At 49.1% G+C, this 19201-nt stretch overlaps 1 protein-coding gene across 3 annotated transcripts in view; it reads left to right on the top strand.

Annotated features, from left to right (window-relative positions):
• The window catches only part of LOC144121155 (nucleoside hydrolase-like), a 44403-nt gene that overhangs the window by 9332 nt on the left and 15870 nt on the right, over positions 1–19201 (top strand). For 2 of the 3 annotated variants that reach the window (XM_077654152.1, XM_077654150.1), the window contains exons 2-4: positions 14437–14656; positions 15334–15631; positions 17353–17489. In XM_077654152.1, coding sequence (XP_077510278.1) covers positions 14437–14656; positions 15334–15631; positions 17353–17489 — 655 coding nt within the window. The remainder of the gene's footprint in view (positions 1–14436; positions 14657–15333; positions 15632–17352; positions 17490–19201) is intronic. The other variant, XM_077654151.1, reaches the window with a different exon arrangement.

Here is a 19201-nt window from a genome sequence, read left to right as displayed (position 1 = left end):
GAAAACCGAGTCAGCCTTGGCGACGCCATAGTGCAACAACATTCCTTCAATGTGGCACTGTTGCCTTAGGCCGGTGCAAGGCACCCTGACAGCATTGGACGGCATTGTTGTTGTTGTTGTTCCCCTCACAAATTGGCACATACCCACAAGTGGGATTGGCCATAACAAGACGGTGACTATTTAAATTGCAGATTGCATATGGCAAGCGTGAGATGACCTAACAAAAATTGTGTAACTCTGTTTCCGTAGCAGAGGAGGTTGCAGGAGGTTAGGGCGACCTAACAAACTGAAAATTAGGTAAGGGAATAGATATCGATATTGATATCAATATCGATATGGATATCTAGCGTGCACGTGAGGGGCGAAGAAGAAACGCTTCGAAATTATTCATGCGCCTGCACTGTCGTGTGAAGCTTTCTGTGGGGTCTGGGCGGGCTCGACGATTTCTCTCTTGGCTTCGAGCACATCGTAACGTCGCCCGCTTTCGGAATTTATTTCTTATGGGAATACGAAATCGGGTGGTATTTTTGGGTTCAAATTCGGATAGAAATCAGGTTATTCAGCAACGCTTTTCGTAATTCGGCTATTTTCGCGTAGTCGTTCCCAGCGCACGCAGTTCTTCGGTACATGAAATTGATGTCTTTCAGCGCTCGTTGCTTTTACAGAGTACAGAAATGGCATTATAAGCCCTATATATATATATATATATGGCAATGAAGCAGTTGCCGTTGGCTTGAGTACGAGCCGGGACCTGGTTGGTTGGCCTCAAATAAAGATGGCTCATGCCCACTACGGGGCCGTGGCCAAGACACAGGCGGTGAACTGCTGGAAACAGGAGTGTTTAGAGGGGTAGAAGGAGAAATAATAGGACATAAGCTGACAGACTGGACGGCGCAACGACAGGGGGTCTGTTAGCTATGAGATCGAAAACGGGACAAACGCGGGTCGAAATCAAGAAGAAGAAATGGGCTTGGGCAGGGCATGCAATGCGAAGTCAGGATAACCGCTGGTCCTTAAGAGTAACGGAGTGGATTCCAAGAGAAGGCAAGCGTTGTAGGGAGTGGCAGAAGGTTAGGTGGGCGGATGAGATTTGAGAAGTTTGCGGGCATACGGTGTGCACAGCTGGCAAAGGGCAGGGTTAATTGGAGAGACATGAAAGAGGCCTTTCCCCAGCAGTGGGTGTAGTCAAGCTGATGATGAATGTTTCAAGTTTGCATTGACTGAGCGGGGAGAGTAAATTTTTTAAAAATCTCACAATGAGAGTCGCTGTGTTCCTAGAAGGAAATTTTGCACAGCCTGACTTGTTCTCTACAGCCTGCGCTATAGCGTAGCTTCGTCATCTTCGTTATGCTGAAGATTGGTCCCATTGAGGAAGCTTCCTTTCTTTCAATGCGAAAGCAATATTATAGTCCCGATAAAAGCCGGCAGCGTGCGCGCGTGCTTTGCATGTGTGTGTGTGTGTGTCACAATGTGTGAATTACCATGTCTAAAAGCCATCCTAGTCATCCAAATGCTGTGAAAGCCAAATAACATAATCTGGTAATATGTGCAACATCACTTTCAGTGGTCAGTTACCGAATGCCGCACGATGTCAACGACAAGTCTATTTTTAGGGTCCTTTGCAAAACATCCCAGTAGAAAACCGCTGTTGTGCTCGCGCTCCCTTCCTGCTGTGAGTTCGGCGAATTTGGACATGGGGAGGATTCCCTGAACACCACCGCGAAGGTGAATGAGCCCTGTGGAAAAAACGTGGCTGCAGGAACATCGGGTGCAGCGACGATAATAGCGTCCCCACGTGTTCGTTCCGGTCATCAGACGACGAAGTACAAGATCAGTGTTGCCCTCTTCAGTCACGCTGGGGTTGAACAATGGCCCGAGAGCTGCGCCTTCGACAGAGGTTCCGCGTTCCGGTCATCAGTACAAGATCTTTCAACCCCTGCTGGGAGACAGCCTGCATTCCTGTGTCACACAGGCGCCTTCCGGGTCCACATGGGCGCGGTCCAGACTCACGTGCGCGCCCACCTGGAGGCCGCGTGAACGACAACGTGACCGGGTGCTGTTCCCTTTCCTTCAACCGAGCTGCGAGAGAACATCAGGACCGCCCTGTCGTGGGTGGTACCATCAGTGCCATCGTGTGATTGGACATCATTCTTCGTACTGTATTCCCCAGCTAGGGATCTGGGGAATACGAAGAGTATTTAACGAGTTGCTGGTTTGGTACCAGTTTGGTAACACTCCTTGAAAAGCTTATAAAACATAGTGAAAAGTTCATATTTATTTAAAGCTCTTATAAAAGGCCGCACTCAAACCGTCAGGTCCCGGCGACTTTCCGGCATTCAATTCATCAATTGCTGTCTCTATTTCTTTAATACTTATTACGTTCTCTAGTTCTTCAGCAATCTCATTTCCTAATATTGGCATAAGTGGCAAAAAGTTTTCCTGAAACCTTTCCTCACTTGGTGCTTTGCTTGCGAACAGCTCACGATAATGTTCCACGAATGCACTAGAAAATCCGCTTTGATCATCGCGCATTTGTCCTTTGTATTCGATAACTGAGATTTCGTTCGAGCGCGCGTATCGCTTTTCATCTGAGAGCGCGCCTTTTGTTGGCGTTTCGCCAGTAAGCTATTTTTTCCGTGCGTGCTCTTATCGCTGCCCCTCTGTACTTCTGAGCATCTAGAGCTTCTAGTCTAACTTTGACGCCTTTTATATCATGCATGAACATGCCCGGCGTTTGTTACTCTTCACGCCCTAAATTCGCTAGAAGCTCTCGCAGTTGCTTTTCTTTTTTTTCCCCCATACTTTACTATGGTTGAATGCTCAGTGGCATGGATTTTCACCTCCTGCGTTCCCAAGCTTCAATACACTCTGTTTCGCTATAAAAAACATATCCATGCTTTCCTTATCTTTTCTTAAATATATGTCGTCTTCTATAAGCCTTAAGTTTAGTTTCCACATATCCCAATTCATTTTTGCTTTACCCTCGTTCCTTCCTCCCACAGTTATCGTAACTAGGCAGTGCTCATTAAATGACACTTGCTTCACTTCATACTCCTCACAGGAAGGCGAAAACTCCGGCGAGACATATATTCTGTCCAGTCGTGCGTGGCTGCTACCTTGAAAATGCGTAAAATGCACATGTTTATGACTTTTCGCCAGGCCCATTACGTCCTCTATGCTGAACTCGTTGAGGACACTCTTCAATAAATCAGCAGTCCGGTCTTTGACACATTTTCATTTGAACAATCTTTAGGGTCCAAAACAATTGAAATCTCCCAATTATATGAGCGCTCGTGCATTCAAGGAATCCGCGTCGTTCCTTTTGTATCGTAGAAGCATACAGGACAACAGCCCTCACCGCGAGTGTTATCGTATGTGAAGTCACACACAATAAACCGCCCCCTTGCACAAGTTACTATTTGTTCCTCCACCATGCCTATGTTTTTTCTCGGAAAAAGGCACCATCCCGTCGACGAGCCAGCCGCATGGCTTACACAAACATTGAATCGTGGCCGAAAACCAAGCGCCATGTTGTCTGTTTGGTGCTCATCCTCAACTTTTGTTTCTGCTCGTGAGCGACTTCTGTCACATCTCTGAAGTTTTCCAACGCCTTCTGCACAGATTCATTCGACACGTAGAAGGGCACCTAGTGCACCCTGAAGACCAACTCACGTTTGTTGGGGTCAATGACCGCACAATAGCGTCTTTGTAGCGATAGCTACAGTACAGTAGCATTTCGTGCCTTCAGCATGGCGGCGCCGCCACGCTGTCACGTGATTGGTCACGTGGTGCGGAGCAGATGCCGGTGGCGCGGCGCCGTGGCTGATCACGGGGTTCGTCACGTGGTTGGTCACGTCACCAGCCACGTAGTGCCGAGCAGCTGCTGCTGCTGGCGGGGCGGCGCGCCGGCGAAACCGAGCTGCAACAGCTGTGCAAATGCGCCCTGTCAAGTGGGGCGAAGATGAAGAAGGAACGCCCAGCGAAACGGAGCGGCGAATGACTGACTGCAATTCAACTGAGCATGTTCCACCCGGCCAGCTGTAGCTATCGCGTCACTCCAGGTTTAACCAGAGCTAAACCACCGCCAATTTTTTTTTTCACTTCCAGTGCTCCTTCTGTCAGCAGTCGTTCATTCGCTTCCGCAGTTTTCAACTTCAACATACACAGATGGGACATATTAAAGGCCCCAATGCCAGTCACAAAGGGTGGACCACCGGCCGTTTCGAAGGGCTCACGAAAATCCTGTACGCGATAAGTCCGCCCGGCAATATCGCAATGAAGAAAAATCGTTGTCTTCATCGCGTCTCCCGAAGGCAGCGTAGGTAAAACTAAGCGATAACCCACTGGTGGTCGTCGCTCACCGAAACCTCGGCCAGACATGACCGATAACTAAGCGCGCTCAGAGCTTCCCATCACTCGACCGTCTCCCACGGAAGCCGGAAGAGACTGGGCCACCGCGGCGGCTGCAAGGACAATTTTTCATCTTGGGTGCGAACGAAAGGGAAGTAACTGTTTCAGTTACGTTGAAGCTTTTTAATTTTTTTGCGCAAAAATTTATACCTTGAAATCTACTTCTACTCAGGTGAAAGTTGGGCGGCGACGCACCCACACGGAAGCTTATGCGCCGACATAAAGACGAAAGGCCATTATCAAAGGCCAGTCGACGAACGCTGGCTTGCTGTACTTTGATAACACAGTAGACTACCCTGGACTCCATTTTTGCGGTCTAAACTCGCCAACACAACACTGCGAAGCCACAATAAATGTGTCTGGCGTGGTTTCACCACAGTAACTGTTTTTATCCTAAAATATTTAATCCTATAGCCGGTCGCGGTTTAGCCCAACGACCGTTAAAGCAACGCAATGGGCGTGTGAACGGTACCGCTAGGACTGTATTGGCCGCGATCGATCCAGCCGCAGTTATGATTGGTGTGAAAGAGAAAAGCGAATTTTGAAGAGTAAGTACAATCCCCCAGGACGAATGCCCTATGAACGTATGAATGGTGCCCGAACAGGAGTTTCACGGGCGAGCTGTTTAACCACCTCATTGCCGTCAGTCCCCGACTGCCCAGGCATCCATCGCATGAAGATGGGGCAAGGCTGCAGCGACGCAAGTGTGGCCTCGAGTTTCATGGACAGATGTGGTGGGAGTGTTTTTGGTTAAAGGGCTGCCTGGAAGTCAGTGTAGGTGGTAGAGTCAGGCACAGGTGGGAGTGAATGAAAATGTTGAGTGACGTGAATAATGGAGAGGACCTCGAGCGAGAGAAGTTCAGGCGGGCGTATACGAACAGCACGTTAGCATGAGTGACAGGGGTAGAAGAAGAAGACGAAAGAGGACTTGGCTACCGGAATCGCTTTTGAGGCAACAATTTTTGAGCAGCCCTGTCATATTGTCGTCTAGAGCCACCATACTCGGGTACAGCCACAATTCTGTTTTTACCGCCGTCCAAACTTTTTGAATGGAATCAAATCGACTACCTCGTTAACTTTTCTTTAAATATTATTTTTATTTTACAATTATCATTATCATTTAACCACTCGGCTATAAACCTCAGTGTACATATCCTGCGTGCGTTATGCATATCCCGTTCCATTTCGCTGTTCTTTTTTGTTTACTTCTTCTTTCCTCAGCATTCATTTTATTTTCGTTCAGGAAATATTTATCCGGAAAACTCTCTGTGCCCCCAAAATCTTGGCCCATCCCCTATGTGGGCATGTACTATTGTGTTAGGGTAACAACAACGACGATAACAACAACAGCTGTGAGGAGCCACGTAAGAGGCATCCGTGTACGCCACTCAATGAAAATTGAAAGGGACGCTATGATAAGAAGCAACAGCATGTCGGCGGCCAGCATGCAGGACTGGTGACATATTGGGGGGAAGTATATGCAGGTTAGAAGGCTCTGGAGAGGAGAGAATAGGAGGAGGGCCAGCCTGGATGAGGGGAATAGTAGTCTAGTTGAGAATCCAGCGCCCGTGAGCTGTACTTGAGAGGCGAGTCACTTGTCGATCGCGGTATAGAGAAAGGAGAGTGTGAAGAGGGTGGAAGAGACCAGTGGCCTAAAATTTATCGCCGGAGGTGGTCATGGGAAGGTGAAGACCAACCTTATCGAGGCCGTGGAGGCGGTTGCGAGAGCGTTCAGCTGGGTCAGAGTGAAGGAGACGTGCGGTACGAAGTAAAGACATTTTCTTAAGAGCCAGCGCATGAGCCAGTTGGCATGCGCGCACTTCCCGTAGGCCGGAACACCGTCTCACAACTTGGCGAAGTTGGTGAGTGACAGGTAGGAACAGCCGTATGGAAAGCCTGGACGTTCTTGGCGGCATGCAGAGGCATGCCAAGAACGCGGCAATGAGAAACTTTGGGGAGTAAGGAACCGGCCAGGGCAAAGGAGATCAGTGAATTGTGAGCTCCTGGTAGGCAGAGTGGCTTAGAAGAACTCTATAGTTCGGGCTTGTCGGGCGCGGAAGACAGGCCCACCTGGACAAGGAAGGAGGAGATGAGATCCATGCTCTGCTGAAGAGTGTCTCGCACGTGACCAGGATCGGCATAAAAGGAATAGTGAAGATTGGGAATGGATGACAACTTAACAGCGTTTAGACATCGCTGCCGTAAATCTCTAGAGAACAGATCCACTTCAATGCCTTGGAACTGGTGAAAGATGTGCGCCAGAAGGTCGCGTTGGGATGAGTTTGTTTGCGTGGGATTGAGCAGATGTTGCAGCAGATGCCACTACTCTTTTTCACGCAGCTGTCCGTTTATGCTTTCGTATATTTGTCCCCACTGCTGTTGCATCAGACTGAGTGCATAATCTTCGATTTTGCGCTCCAGCTTTGTGATCCTGCGACGCAGCTGGTGATTGTATCGTTGACCTTTCAAGTGTTTCAGGAGGCTGGCGTGCGCATACCCAGCAATTCCGAACAAATTAGTTTTTGAGATGTAAACCGTTTATGAACGCCATTTTTTCATATAATGTAAGATTTTACTGTACAATCAATATATCCCCGGATCACCTGATGGCAGTCTTGAACTTGTTTTTCTATTCACGTTTTTTCCATCGCCAAAAGCTTCTTTCCTCATTGGTTTTCTATGGCAGTCCTAACTGTTCGATGCGATCGCTAGAAACACTTTAAAAGAAAGATTTTGCTACATATAAGAATAATGAACCACTATCTTCAATATTTCCATAACAGTGACTTACAATTTTCTAATTTTCAATATTTTTGCCCAAGAAAGCTGGACTTGCCTACATATGGCGGAGTTTTACATCTCTTTCGTGGAGGGACTCAAGAGCTGCTGTGTCCGCTGTGGTAGCTGAAATGTCTTCTTTGAGTGTGTACCCGCTCGTTAAGGCCATTTATTTCTGAAGGAGGGTTTGGTCGCGTAGGCGTCTGAATTTGTCCCAGTCAGTGATTCGGGCACGGAAAGGGAGGGGTTTGTAGGGGGGGGGGGTTGTCGAAGGTCGTGGAGAGAGTATAGTGATCACTTCCTAGAGTGTTACCAGTGTTGAACTAGTGCCCGTTGCGTATGTGTCTGATAAGGGTGAGGTCTTGGGAGGTATGTCTATGCTGACACTGCTCCCTGTGCGGGTGGTGGTCTGGGGATCGTTTAATATGGTGAGGCCGAGGTTCTGGGTTGTGAGCCAGAATTTAGTACCCTTAACAATAGCCTTGTGATGACCCCACGTGGAGTGATGGGCATTAAAGTCGGCAACTATGAGGAGTCGGCCTTTGCCGCTGGGCGGGATACCTTTTGGAGGGGGTTAAGGAGGACTGGGTCCTCTATCTTGAGGCGTGTATCGAGGTTGAGGAGAAAAAAAATAGGTCTACTTTTCTACGGAGGATGATTTCAAGCAGCGAGCATTCTGCTTCTGAGCTGTCGATACTGTGCTGGATGGCAGCGATATTGCGCTGGAGGAGGATCGCGGTGTCTGGGACCGGCAAAGTGAGGTGGATTGTAGACTCCAGTGCCCGATAAAATGACCGGGCCACTAGTTTTTTGGACGGCAGTACGTCTGGCGGGGAGTCGGTGTGTTGTGCGCAGCTTCTGCAGGTTGCCCCGCTTATTGCGGTACCCCCTGCAGTTCCACTGCCGTACCCAACTTTGCTGGCGAGGCGCCATGTCGAACGGGCGTGAGTGGCTGAGGGTGGGTTTGGGGAGGAGGTGGGAGTCGGGCGTCGACAGCCGCGAGGCGGTCCGTGAATTGTTTGTGAATCTCGGAAAGATTTTGTGCGATTTTCACTTCAAAAGTAGTTAGTCTGGCGTCGAGTGTTGCAAATATGCGCGCTTCTGGCGTGTTTATTTTGGTGTCGACCCTTAGCCATGGTGAGGAGCTTGGTTTTGGGCTGAGGCTCTTCCTCGGAGGTGGGATTGGTAGAGCGTTTCTGCCTTGGGGGAGGCTGAGGGTTGGAAGGAGGAGCAGCGTCTTGCTCCATAGGATTAGAAAGGTGTGGTTGAGGTTGGCGTGATAGGGGTGACTAAGAGCACGAAGGTTGCATTGAAACTTTGGATTATAAGTAAGATTATCTGAGTTCGGCGGTTTTTAGGTGCAGCAGAACAAAACGAACACTTCTTTGCAAACTGGCTTTTATTTTAGTCCATAGTGAAGTGGTCCTGTAATAGTTAATGGGTCCTGTAATGAAAATATTATGCAGAATGTTAGAACACACTGGCCTTAATTTTACCTCGCGCAGAGCCCTGCGGCAAAACAAGGCAAGATGTGACAAAAAAAAACTAATCCCAAGCTGTCCTTTCTCGGTCAGTTTTTAAAGCCACCGCAAAAACAGCTGCATACCGTATGACATGCCTGGCGTGTGGCGCATATGCATGGCGATAATACTACGTGTGCCTTTAATGCATACAATAAAATCAGTGTCTGGCACGTCTGGCATTGTTACGACTACGAGTTTGTGCAGGTGATCTTGGATGGCTTGTACGCACAAAAGCCCGCAGTAAGTTCACCTATACACGCTATCGCATTTAGAATACATTAAACGGTACCGGCATGTTGAAATTGCGCAGTGTAACACACTCAGATACATTATAATCGCATTATGTACAAAAATAAATTATTTACCTGTATGGCTGCTTTAAACAGGCGGATTAAATTATCTAAATGTCAAGGGTCGCTCTAAAACACTTCTCTAGACCACCTCATTTTCTAATGGCTCAGTGCTCAGCCAACCGACCATCTGTTTGTCACAGCCAAGACTCGCTTCGCAGGCACTTAAATCAAACGCATTGTATTGGAATCCGACGCTATTCGTGAGTATTACAGGGTGTGAAATCACGATGCTTATTATCTACAAATATATATATACACATTAAAAATATGCCGAAACCAATATAAACGTTGCTGAGGTATTGCTCATGCAACAGCACATGCACGAAGAAAAGCCCGCCTGCCAAGATGAAAGGCTACACAAGGTTAGGCCCGTCATAGCGTTTACGCTTTAAATTCACTGCAAATTCACCCACTTCACATTGTCACGTGCTTGCAGTGGGCACAAAGTCCCCGCGCCCGATCCTGTCAGGCCATTTATTTATTTATTTTTTTATTTATTTATTTATTTATTTATTTATTTAATTATTTATTTATTTCATTATTTATATGCCCTTAGGGCCCGAAAACATTAGAGAGAGGAGTGGGAGGACATACATTTAATAACATAAAATGCAGCAATAATATTGGTGTAAGGCGGCAAATAATAATAATAACTGGTGTAAGGCGGCAAAAGGAAAGAAAACAAAGAGGAAAACCGTTATCTTAAAGGACTTAATAAAAACAAATTGGTTTAAAATGTGGTTTTGGGGGAAAGGAAAATGGCACAGTAGCTGTCTCGCATCTCGGCTGACACCTGAACCAAGCCGTAAGGGAAGGGACAAAGGAGCGAGTGAAAGAAGAAAGGGAGAAAGAGGTGCCGTAGTGGAGGGCTCCGGGATAATTTCGGCCACCTGGGGATCTTTAACGTGCTGACAACGCATAGCACACGCGCACCTTAGCGTTCCTCCTCCATCGAAACGTAGCCGCCGCGGTCGGGTTCGAACCCGGGTACTCCGACTCAGTAGCCGAGTGCCCTAACCACTGAGCCACCGCGGCGGTTAACTGGGTGATGGGTAAAGTAACTTTAACCATCTTCCGCGCGGCTGCGGCAACCAAACTAGCAGAAGCCCGGCGTAGTGCTAGCGTGTCACGCTACAATCGCTGAATTCATGCACAATTCCCGCGTCTGCTCAAGTCATAAGGTAATTAGAAACTTCTCATTTACAGCAAGAATGCAACAGAGGGTCGTGAAGCACTTTTCGTTTACCTAATCGGCTCACTTCACTCGCAAGCGCAAATGTCCGTTTATTTCTACGGTACAGCGCGATCTGGAACTTTTGGGCGGAGCGTGAAGGCGAAGAGGTCACGTGTCTCCAACCGGCATTTTGCAAACCGCGGCGGCTGGATCAAAACTATGCGCTACATTTAAACAATACAGGAGCCTTATCCGGCCCCTATGCTCCCCCCTCCTGAAATCATGCGAAAAATAAAAATATTTTCACGGCTTTGACGTAGGCAAGCATGCTGCGCTGACCGCAGAAGTCTTTCACAAGCATTTTAGATTTGACGAACAAAAGGCATGAGCAATAATACATATGATTAATGTCTCTAGAGACATTAAACATGGACCTGCGTTGAACAATTGCGTTTTGTACTTTGAGAAATCTTTAGTGTACGTCCCAAGCCCGGATCATCTATTGTTCCTGTAATGAAGGTCAGCGTCGTGACAAAACCTCGACGTCGAAGCATTGACTAAGAAAGCAAAGGAAAAAGAGAATTTGCTAAACGGCAGGACTACTGCGTAAGCTGTGCTTTGCATCAAAATTCGTCATTTCTCCGTCGTTGCATCAAGAAAGAGGTATCAGACACGCAAAAAGGCCCCATTGAAAAGTTTGGCATATCGGAGTATTATTATTACTAGAGGAGCGGAGAGAACGAAAACATAAAAAAAAGTTTTAGGCTGACGTACTGTTTTGAAAGGTTAAACATTCCGTAGGCACATACATAGGGCCGCGGTAACGTTCACCCGCGAGCCAACGGAGCGCGCATGCTGGCGGAGTTGGCGTCCACACTGGGGCTCACCCTCCACACTGACCCGGCATTTCCTACGCGCGCAGGCAACTTGGTGACCCGAGACACATGCCCGGACCTCACCTTCACTCGCAACATAAGACGCGCTGACGGGATCAACACCGAGGAAACCCTCGGCAGCGACCACTGCATCCTCAACACAACTGTTTTTACACGCCCCCTCAAGCGCCCCACCACACAAGCACACATCCCCAATTGGACCACCTTTCCCCAAAATTTCCCATCCGACGCCAACACGAACATCACAAAGCAAGGCTACACGAATTGGTCCCAGTTAGTCATATCGCACCTTCGCTCCCACGAGAAGCAGCTACAGCTCACAGAGGCAGTCACGGACGTGGACAACCACCTCCTCCACCTCTGGCAAGCGCGCCGCGGCCTTACGCGCCGCTGGAAGCGCCAGAAACACAACAAGAAGCTCAAAGCGCGCATTGCGGACCTCACCCGGCAGGCAGCAGAGTACGCGGCCCAACTCGCTGACTCCAACTGGGTGGAACGCTACAACACGGCGGCTAGGCAAATGTCGAGCCGCAACACATGGCGGCTCTTCCGAGCCCTCATCAACCCAACGCAGACCCGCACAGAAACGCACAAGCAACTACACAAAGCCATGCACTCATTCCAAGGAAATACAACAGAGTTGGCACAAGCACTCCGGTATCGCTACCTGTGCACAACTCAGGACGGCCGCACATCGGCCTTTTCCTACGCAGGCAGGGAAAACTCGGAGTTGGACAAGCCTTTCCAGCTTCACGATCTGCGGGCCAGTCTGGCCATAATGAAGAGGGGCACCGCGCCGAGCCGGGACAAGGTTACCGTCAAACTTTTGGCGAACCTTCCTGATTCAGCGTACCAGTGCCTTCTACAATACATTAATGCGATCTGGACGAGGGAAATCCCCCTCCCCATTGACTGGAAGACGGCCCTTGTCACCTTCATCCCGAAGGCCGGGAAACCAATCGACACGGACAACCTCCGCCCCATCTCTCTCACCTCGTGTGTGGGCAAATTGATGGAGACGATGGTACGAGATCGGCTGTCCGAATACCTCGAACAACACCACACCTTCGCGGACACCATGTTTGGATTTCGCCCACACAGATCCGCACAAGATGTCCTGCTCCAACTCGACCGCGAAATCTTGAACCCCATCACATACCCCAAAACGACAAAATTGTCCTCGCGCTCGACCTGAAAGGAGCGTTCGACAATGTAACTCACGAGGTCATACTCACACACTTGAATCAAACTCACTGCGGCATCAATACCTTCAATTACGTGAAGCAATTTCTCACGGACAGACTATCATACATCAAAATACAGGACCAAGAGCATGGACCTCTCCTGCTCGGCACAAGGGGGACTCCACAAGGCGCGGTGCTGTCCCCTCTGCTATTCAACATAGCCATGATGCGCCTACCTGCCCTGCTGGGTGCCGTCGAAGGGGTCCAGCACACGCTGTACGCCGACGACATCACCCTCTGGGCTACGCAAGGATGCCTAGGGGACATAGAGACCAGCCTGCAAACGGCCGCCAGCATAGTGGACCGCTATGCGCGGGACTGTGGTCTGCAATGCTCCCCGCAGAAATCGGAATTCGTGCATCTGCGCCCCTCGCGCACATGCTCGACGCAAATCAATCTCTCCCTGCAAAGCGGCCCCATTCGAATCCAAGGAAATCAGAGTCCTCGGACTCTTCATACACAACCAGCGACGTTGCGACACAACACTCGCCAAGCTCCGGCAGGTGGGGGACCAGGTGGGCCGCATGGTCCGCCGGGTTTCCAACAAGCGCGGTGGGTTACGATGCAAAGACGCCTTACGGCTGGCGAACGCATTCGTGACCAGTCGAATCTTGTATTCGACTCCCTACCTCCACCTGCGGAAACAGGAAGAGGATGCTCTCGAGGTCATCCTCCGCAAGATCATGAAACGCGCGCTGGACCTCCCGGTCTCTACCTCTACCAGCCACCTCATGGGACTGGGGATGGTGAACACTTTCAGGGAGCTTCGGGAGGCCCAGCTCACCAACCAATACACTCGTCTCACAAAGACAGGGTCGGGTCGCCGCCTTCTAGCCCGACTTCACATCCAGCACACCCAATTCACAGAGGAGAGATGCCGCCTTCCCGTACACTGGAGACGCGCCCTCCACGTGCGGCCTCTCCCCACCAACATGTCCAAAGAGGACCATAATGGCAGGCGCCAGGCGCGGGCGGAAGCCTTGGACCGCCATTTTGGGAATAAACCAGGAGTCTTCTATGTGGACGCCTCCGGCCCGGACCCCAAGGGATGGTACACGGCCGCGGTCGTCCACGAGGGCAAAACAGTAGACGCCCTTACTTTCAAGGCCCAGTCAGCAATTCACGCAGAAGAGGTCGCCATCGCCCTGGCAGCCTCCGACTCCTCCTCCAAATACATAATCACCGACTCGCGAGGGGCTTGTCGAAACGTCGAGCAAGGGTGGGCTACTCCTCTGGCTTATCGCATCTATCAAAATTGTAGCCGAGACTCCGATCCTGCGCACCGATCTATTATTTGGGCACCAGGTCACCAAGGCCTCCACGGAAACGAAGCAGCCGACGCCGCCGCCCGCACGCTCTCTCTCCGGGCGTTTCCCTTGGGACCCGACGATGACCAGGACTCCGATTTCAATCCGGTTTACACTTTTAAGGAAATATGCGATTACTACAAATCCACGCACCAAACTCTTCCCACTCCTTGCAAAGGGCTGGGGAAGGCCAACGAGCGGGTACTCCTGCGCCTGCTCACTAACACGATGCTGTGCCCGCCAACTCTAAAGCATTTCAATCCTCAATTCGGCGGGCGGTGCTCACACTGTGGGGAGGTGTCGGACACCTACCACATGGTGTGGGCCTGCCAGCAGAACCCATCTCTACCCCCTATCCCAAACCCCACCCGAGAGGACTGGGAGGCGACCCTGTCCGGCTGCTGCACCCTCTAGGCCCAAAGGGCCTTAACGCAGCGTGCCCGGGCTGCGGCAACCGCCAATGGGGTGCCTGACTAGGCATCCCCACCTAGTGGTTGTAAGGGCGTGACCCTTCAGGTCACGGACACCAACACCTCTCTCTATAATTAATAAATGTTTTTACCACCACCACCAGCGCGCTTTCTTCTGGCTCTAGGAGGCACTGCGCTCGGCCAGCACTTATAAGGTTGCTCTGGGAATTTCTCTAATGACCATACATACATTTCAATCCGCGACCAATCAGTGACTGAACAGCGATGACACCCAAGGTTGCAGTGGCCGCATGTTGCTTACTATTCGCGTGCTTCTTTAGCCATGTTCTGTCCGCAGTGCAAGCCGGAGAGAGAAGCTGGAGACGACGGAACTTCTTGCTGGACGTCGACACGGGCGTAGACGACGCCATGGCCATCACCTTGGCCGCTTCTTCGCCTAACGTGTGCGTGCTGGCGATCACCGTCGTGGCGGGCAACACGAACTTGTCGAATGCCTACAACAACACGTTGAGGGTGCTAGAAGCAATCAACCGAACGGACGTGAGTTACTATAGATTACGCACAGTTTTCTCGGCGGGTTCGTGCCCCGTTCAGACCGGTTAATCTTTCTTTTAGAGATAAGATGAAATAATTGGTGCCAGGTACTCTGAGTGTAAAGTCTTGCTTGCTTTGATTGCAACAACGTATTCTTTCCTTCGTTTAGCCTATACAAGGCTTTGGCTTCCTTTACATGCAGAATTGTTTTTATACTTTCAGGATCAAAAGTTTTGTAGGCAGAAAGGCTGCACGAAAATTATTCAAGAAAGCGAAAGATCCTGAATGCAGCCACAGTAATTTATAAACATTATTTATTTGCGGAATGTTAGTATGCGCATCTCGAAAATTATGACTACCGCTAATAATGTCTAACCTGCAGAATTGTAACGGTATTCTTACTGTGAACAACGCATAAATGGTAAAAACTTTTGAAGTGACAAGTGGCAACGTTATGAAGGCAATCCCGGCAACGAACGCGATGGGTCAACTACTTTAGCTGCGATGTAAGTTCGTTTCTCGGTACCGAACGACACAAAATTTAGGAGGGATATGTGTCCGCCCTTTATATAGCAAGGCTAGTGAGTTTAACATTAACTGTTGCTCATAGCTCGGTTACAGTCACAACCGGACTGCACAGATGCGCTAACTTGCTAACTCCTAGGTTTAAATATGTCTTTCAGATTCCTGTCTACAAAGGGGCTGATCGCCCGATCGACGGCCTGTGGAACTACGAAGAGGTTTATTTCAGTCCCGACAACTTCGGCAACGCGAGCAGCCTGTACCCAATGGGCAACAACTCGGCCCCGGATCCCAACACGTACGGTTACCTCAAGATGATGGAAATCATCAAGAACAACTCGGGCGATCTGACGTTGGTTCTCTTGGGGCCGCTGACTAACCTGGCCATAGCGCTTCTGGTGGAGCCCAACCTGACCGAGAACGTCACTGCCATCTACATTCTCGGGGGAAACATTTGCGGTGCGTTACAGCGGAGCGGCTTTGAGACATCGTAGTTGGTTAAGCTCAGTAATATGGTTAAAATGTAGGATGCTTCATTTGAATTCAGGCTATTATTTCAGTAGTATATTTAAAATGCAAGCTGCTTCAGTTGAATTAAGGCAGTTCAGATATAGGCTTTATGAAGCATAAGCTGTCTGGTTTGCCTTTCTTTTTACCGCATTCATTTTCATTACAGTTTATTTATTTGTGTGTTTGTTTATTCATTTATTTCTATCGCTGTTCCAAACAAGGGTATTATCAGGGTGGGTCATACAGTTAGTCGGCCTACAGCTTGAACAGCTTTGCTTTCCTGCAGAAGAATGAGCTTCTGAGTTATAGTTGGTGCATCGCAAAAAAGAGCGACAGCCAACAAGAAAAGGACACAAAGGGGACGACACATGACAGGAGGCTGACGTCGCGACGACATGAGTCGTGTCATGTGTCTTTCCCTTGGCGCCGTTTCCTTGTTGGTTGTCGCTCCGAGTTCAGAATTTTACTCTTTCGTTTGGTAATCGCGCCATGCAGGTGAGTCAAGGAACTTCATGCGACTTTGTTTTGTGCAGCGATGTGGTATTTTCGAGCTCTAGTATCACGAAGAAACGGTGTTGTGTCGTTAAGACTAACAGCGGTGATATGCCGCGTGCAAGCTTAGCATTTGTAAATAATTCAAAGCAAAAACATCAAGGGGCAGGGAGCTTTATGAAGCTCCCTTTCCGCCCATGTACCCTTTATGAACAGTTAAAATAAATTCGAAAATGAAGTCATATTCAGATGGAATGTATGACCTTTTGCACTCGAAGCAAGCTCAAATCTTTTCCGCGCGCATTACATTTGAACGATCGACCAAAGCGTACTGCGCACATGCAAACAAGGACGAGAAGGGTATACACAACCAGCGCAGGGTACACAACAAGGGTACACAACTTTGCTGATTATAATTGGCCGACGCGCCCGACAATGTGCTCTGATAAACATTCGAACGAACAGCTATGTCATGACAGACGATTTTTCGCAGATGACGCGTTCGAGTAAATGCGTGACTTCCATGTAGTAAAACTCCGAAATAAGTTAGAAGAAAAAAAACTTGTTTAGGATCTGGGGTGATATTGCGTTTACGCAGCCAATGAACACAAATGGCGCAAATGCAAGATTTTTTTTTCTCTAACTGTGTGACATACCACATACCATCAGCAACAATTTCGAAAGCGAGAGTTCCAGCCTATAGTATGATGCCCCAGTCACTTCTGCGCCATTCATTTTGTTTCAGCTTTAGAACTCCGATGACAGGATTTGTGAACACTCTCTTGCAACCGTTCTGAGAACGCTGTCAAGCCGGAAATAGAAATTGCAAGACATGGCAGAGACGGAATATCCTATGTGAGTGGGGTACTGACGAATGCTTTGGATTCACTGTTAAGAAAGAAAATTTACCTATAGAAAGTTTGGTTTGGTTTATGGGACTTTAACGTCCCAAAGCGACTCAGGCTATGAGAGACGCCGTAGTGAAGGGCTCCGGAAATTTCGACCACCTGGGGTTCTTTAACGTGCACTGACATCGCACAGTACACGGGCCTCTAGAATTTCGCCTCCATCGAAATTTGACCGCCGCGGCCGGCTATAGAAAGTGCGGAGAGTTGTCTTCTGTGCTATCACCAACATACGCTTCTGTCCTTTAATGAATGGCGTTACCTCCTCCGCAGGTAGGGGCAACATCCTACCGGGCTCCGAGTTCAACTTCCTCACCGACCCCGAGGCGGCGCTGGTGGTCCTCCAGAGGGCCCAGTGTCCAGTGTACATCATTCCGTGGGAGACGGTGCTCAAATCCACAGTGCCATGGGTACGTTGCGTCTATCGTTTGCGTTTTCTCGGTAAACCAGAGGTGACAACGCGGAGCCAGTTGGTAGTGCTGTCAGACAAAAAGTATTACCAGGCTAGTGACCTAGGCATAATGTGCACTTCTCCCAAAATCTAAAGCTACAAATACAGCATAAATTACAGATGTCTTGCATAGTTATTAAACTCAGCATTGCGAGCTACCTCGTAGGACTTTGAACAACCGTGAATCAGTAGAGGAGAGAGTTTCTTCTGCAATCGGCACCACTCGCTCCCTGCTCGTGGTTTTAAGCCTAATGATAAAGAACATTATGGGAGTCAACTAAGAGGGTTATAAGATAGGTAAGAATTTTGAAAAATATATGCACACATTAGGTGCTGCCGCTGCTGTATTCTTGAAAATCTTGCGCAACCTTATAAACAGAGAATATACTAGACGTAGACGCAGGAAAGAAACGCAACACAAACATATGAACGCCACTAGCAACTGTAACCCCAAAACAATGGAGAACGAAAATTGATGAGTCAGCTGTATTTCTCTATCGCTCCATTCATTCCGAGGTATCAACTGTGGCCACAAATGTGCTTTTCAAGTAGCTTAAGTTCCTTTTCTCTGAGTCCACTGGACGGTAGTCTCAAGCATGCGCTATTTGTGCCCTGATTTATGTGTCAGGTGCCTCGAGTGTTTCCCTTGTTTTGTCTCTTTCAAGAGCACATCATAATGACTGGTTTTGAAAGATGTGCTACACCTGCATGTCCTACAATGACCACCGAGGTTTCCTGGCCACTGCACTTTTATGATGCCTCAGTCTGTCATTTACACATCTCACGCTCTACCTGCATGAATTTGGAACATTGTACGCTTGTCTACTAGCACAGGAAATGAATGAATGATGATGATGATGATGATGATGATGATGATGATGATGATGATGATGCTGTCAGGCTGAATGGCACATACCCACGGCGGGGGATTGGCCAGGCTGCATTGACACTTGTGCCTGAGTTTGCACTTCGTCGTCTCCTTCGTGCTGATGTGTTATAATGATCTTTCTGCACAGCTCCAGACAGCGTACTTAGGTCCGAGCGGGAGAGTGCAACTGACAACACTGGGGGAACATAAAAGCGAGTTTAGATCGTGAAAGCGTTCAGAAAACATGGACACAGAAGGAGACTTCAGAGCGCTTTTACTATCTAAACGTGGCTAACCAACTAGCCGAAACGCTGCCGTTTGTTGAATAAAAGAGGGGCGTGTGACAGGTGGCATGTTGGCAGGTCGTAGCAGAGCGAAACGACATCTGCCACGACGAGAGCAGAGGAATGGACAACCGGAAGGTGGCTGACACGGGAAGAGCTCGGGGGGTTGCTAGCAGCGTGAAACGCAACCTGGCAGCGGTGGCAGGTGGAGAAATAGGCGAGAGAGGTTCGTGAGGTGCACCCAGCGCGTCCGATAGTACTTCCTGCTCGTAGATGACGTTAATACCCGACGCATCGATTGGGTGAACTACCTGTGCCTAGGTTGGCCGCACTTATGAAGGAGCAAAAGGGAAGAATAGGGTAAAAGAGGTTTGCGCTGTGAAACGAACGCCAGGAAACACACGATACTGCTGCTCCGGTCGAGCGCTTTATTAAAAAAAGCATAGTGGTAGAGCAATTTTGAAATTTAGGTTGGGAACTGTAAACTGGCGCTGACTGTGGCTGGCCTTGATCTTAAAC

The sequence above is a fragment of the Amblyomma americanum genome, chromosome 2 (assembly GCF_052857255.1).
Source record: "Amblyomma americanum isolate KBUSLIRL-KWMA chromosome 2, ASM5285725v1, whole genome shotgun sequence".
NCBI lineage: Eukaryota > Metazoa > Arthropoda > Arachnida > Ixodida > Ixodidae > Amblyomma > Amblyomma americanum.
The sequence above is the reverse complement of the archived record's forward strand: the minus strand, read 5'-3'. Positions and strand labels throughout refer to the sequence as shown.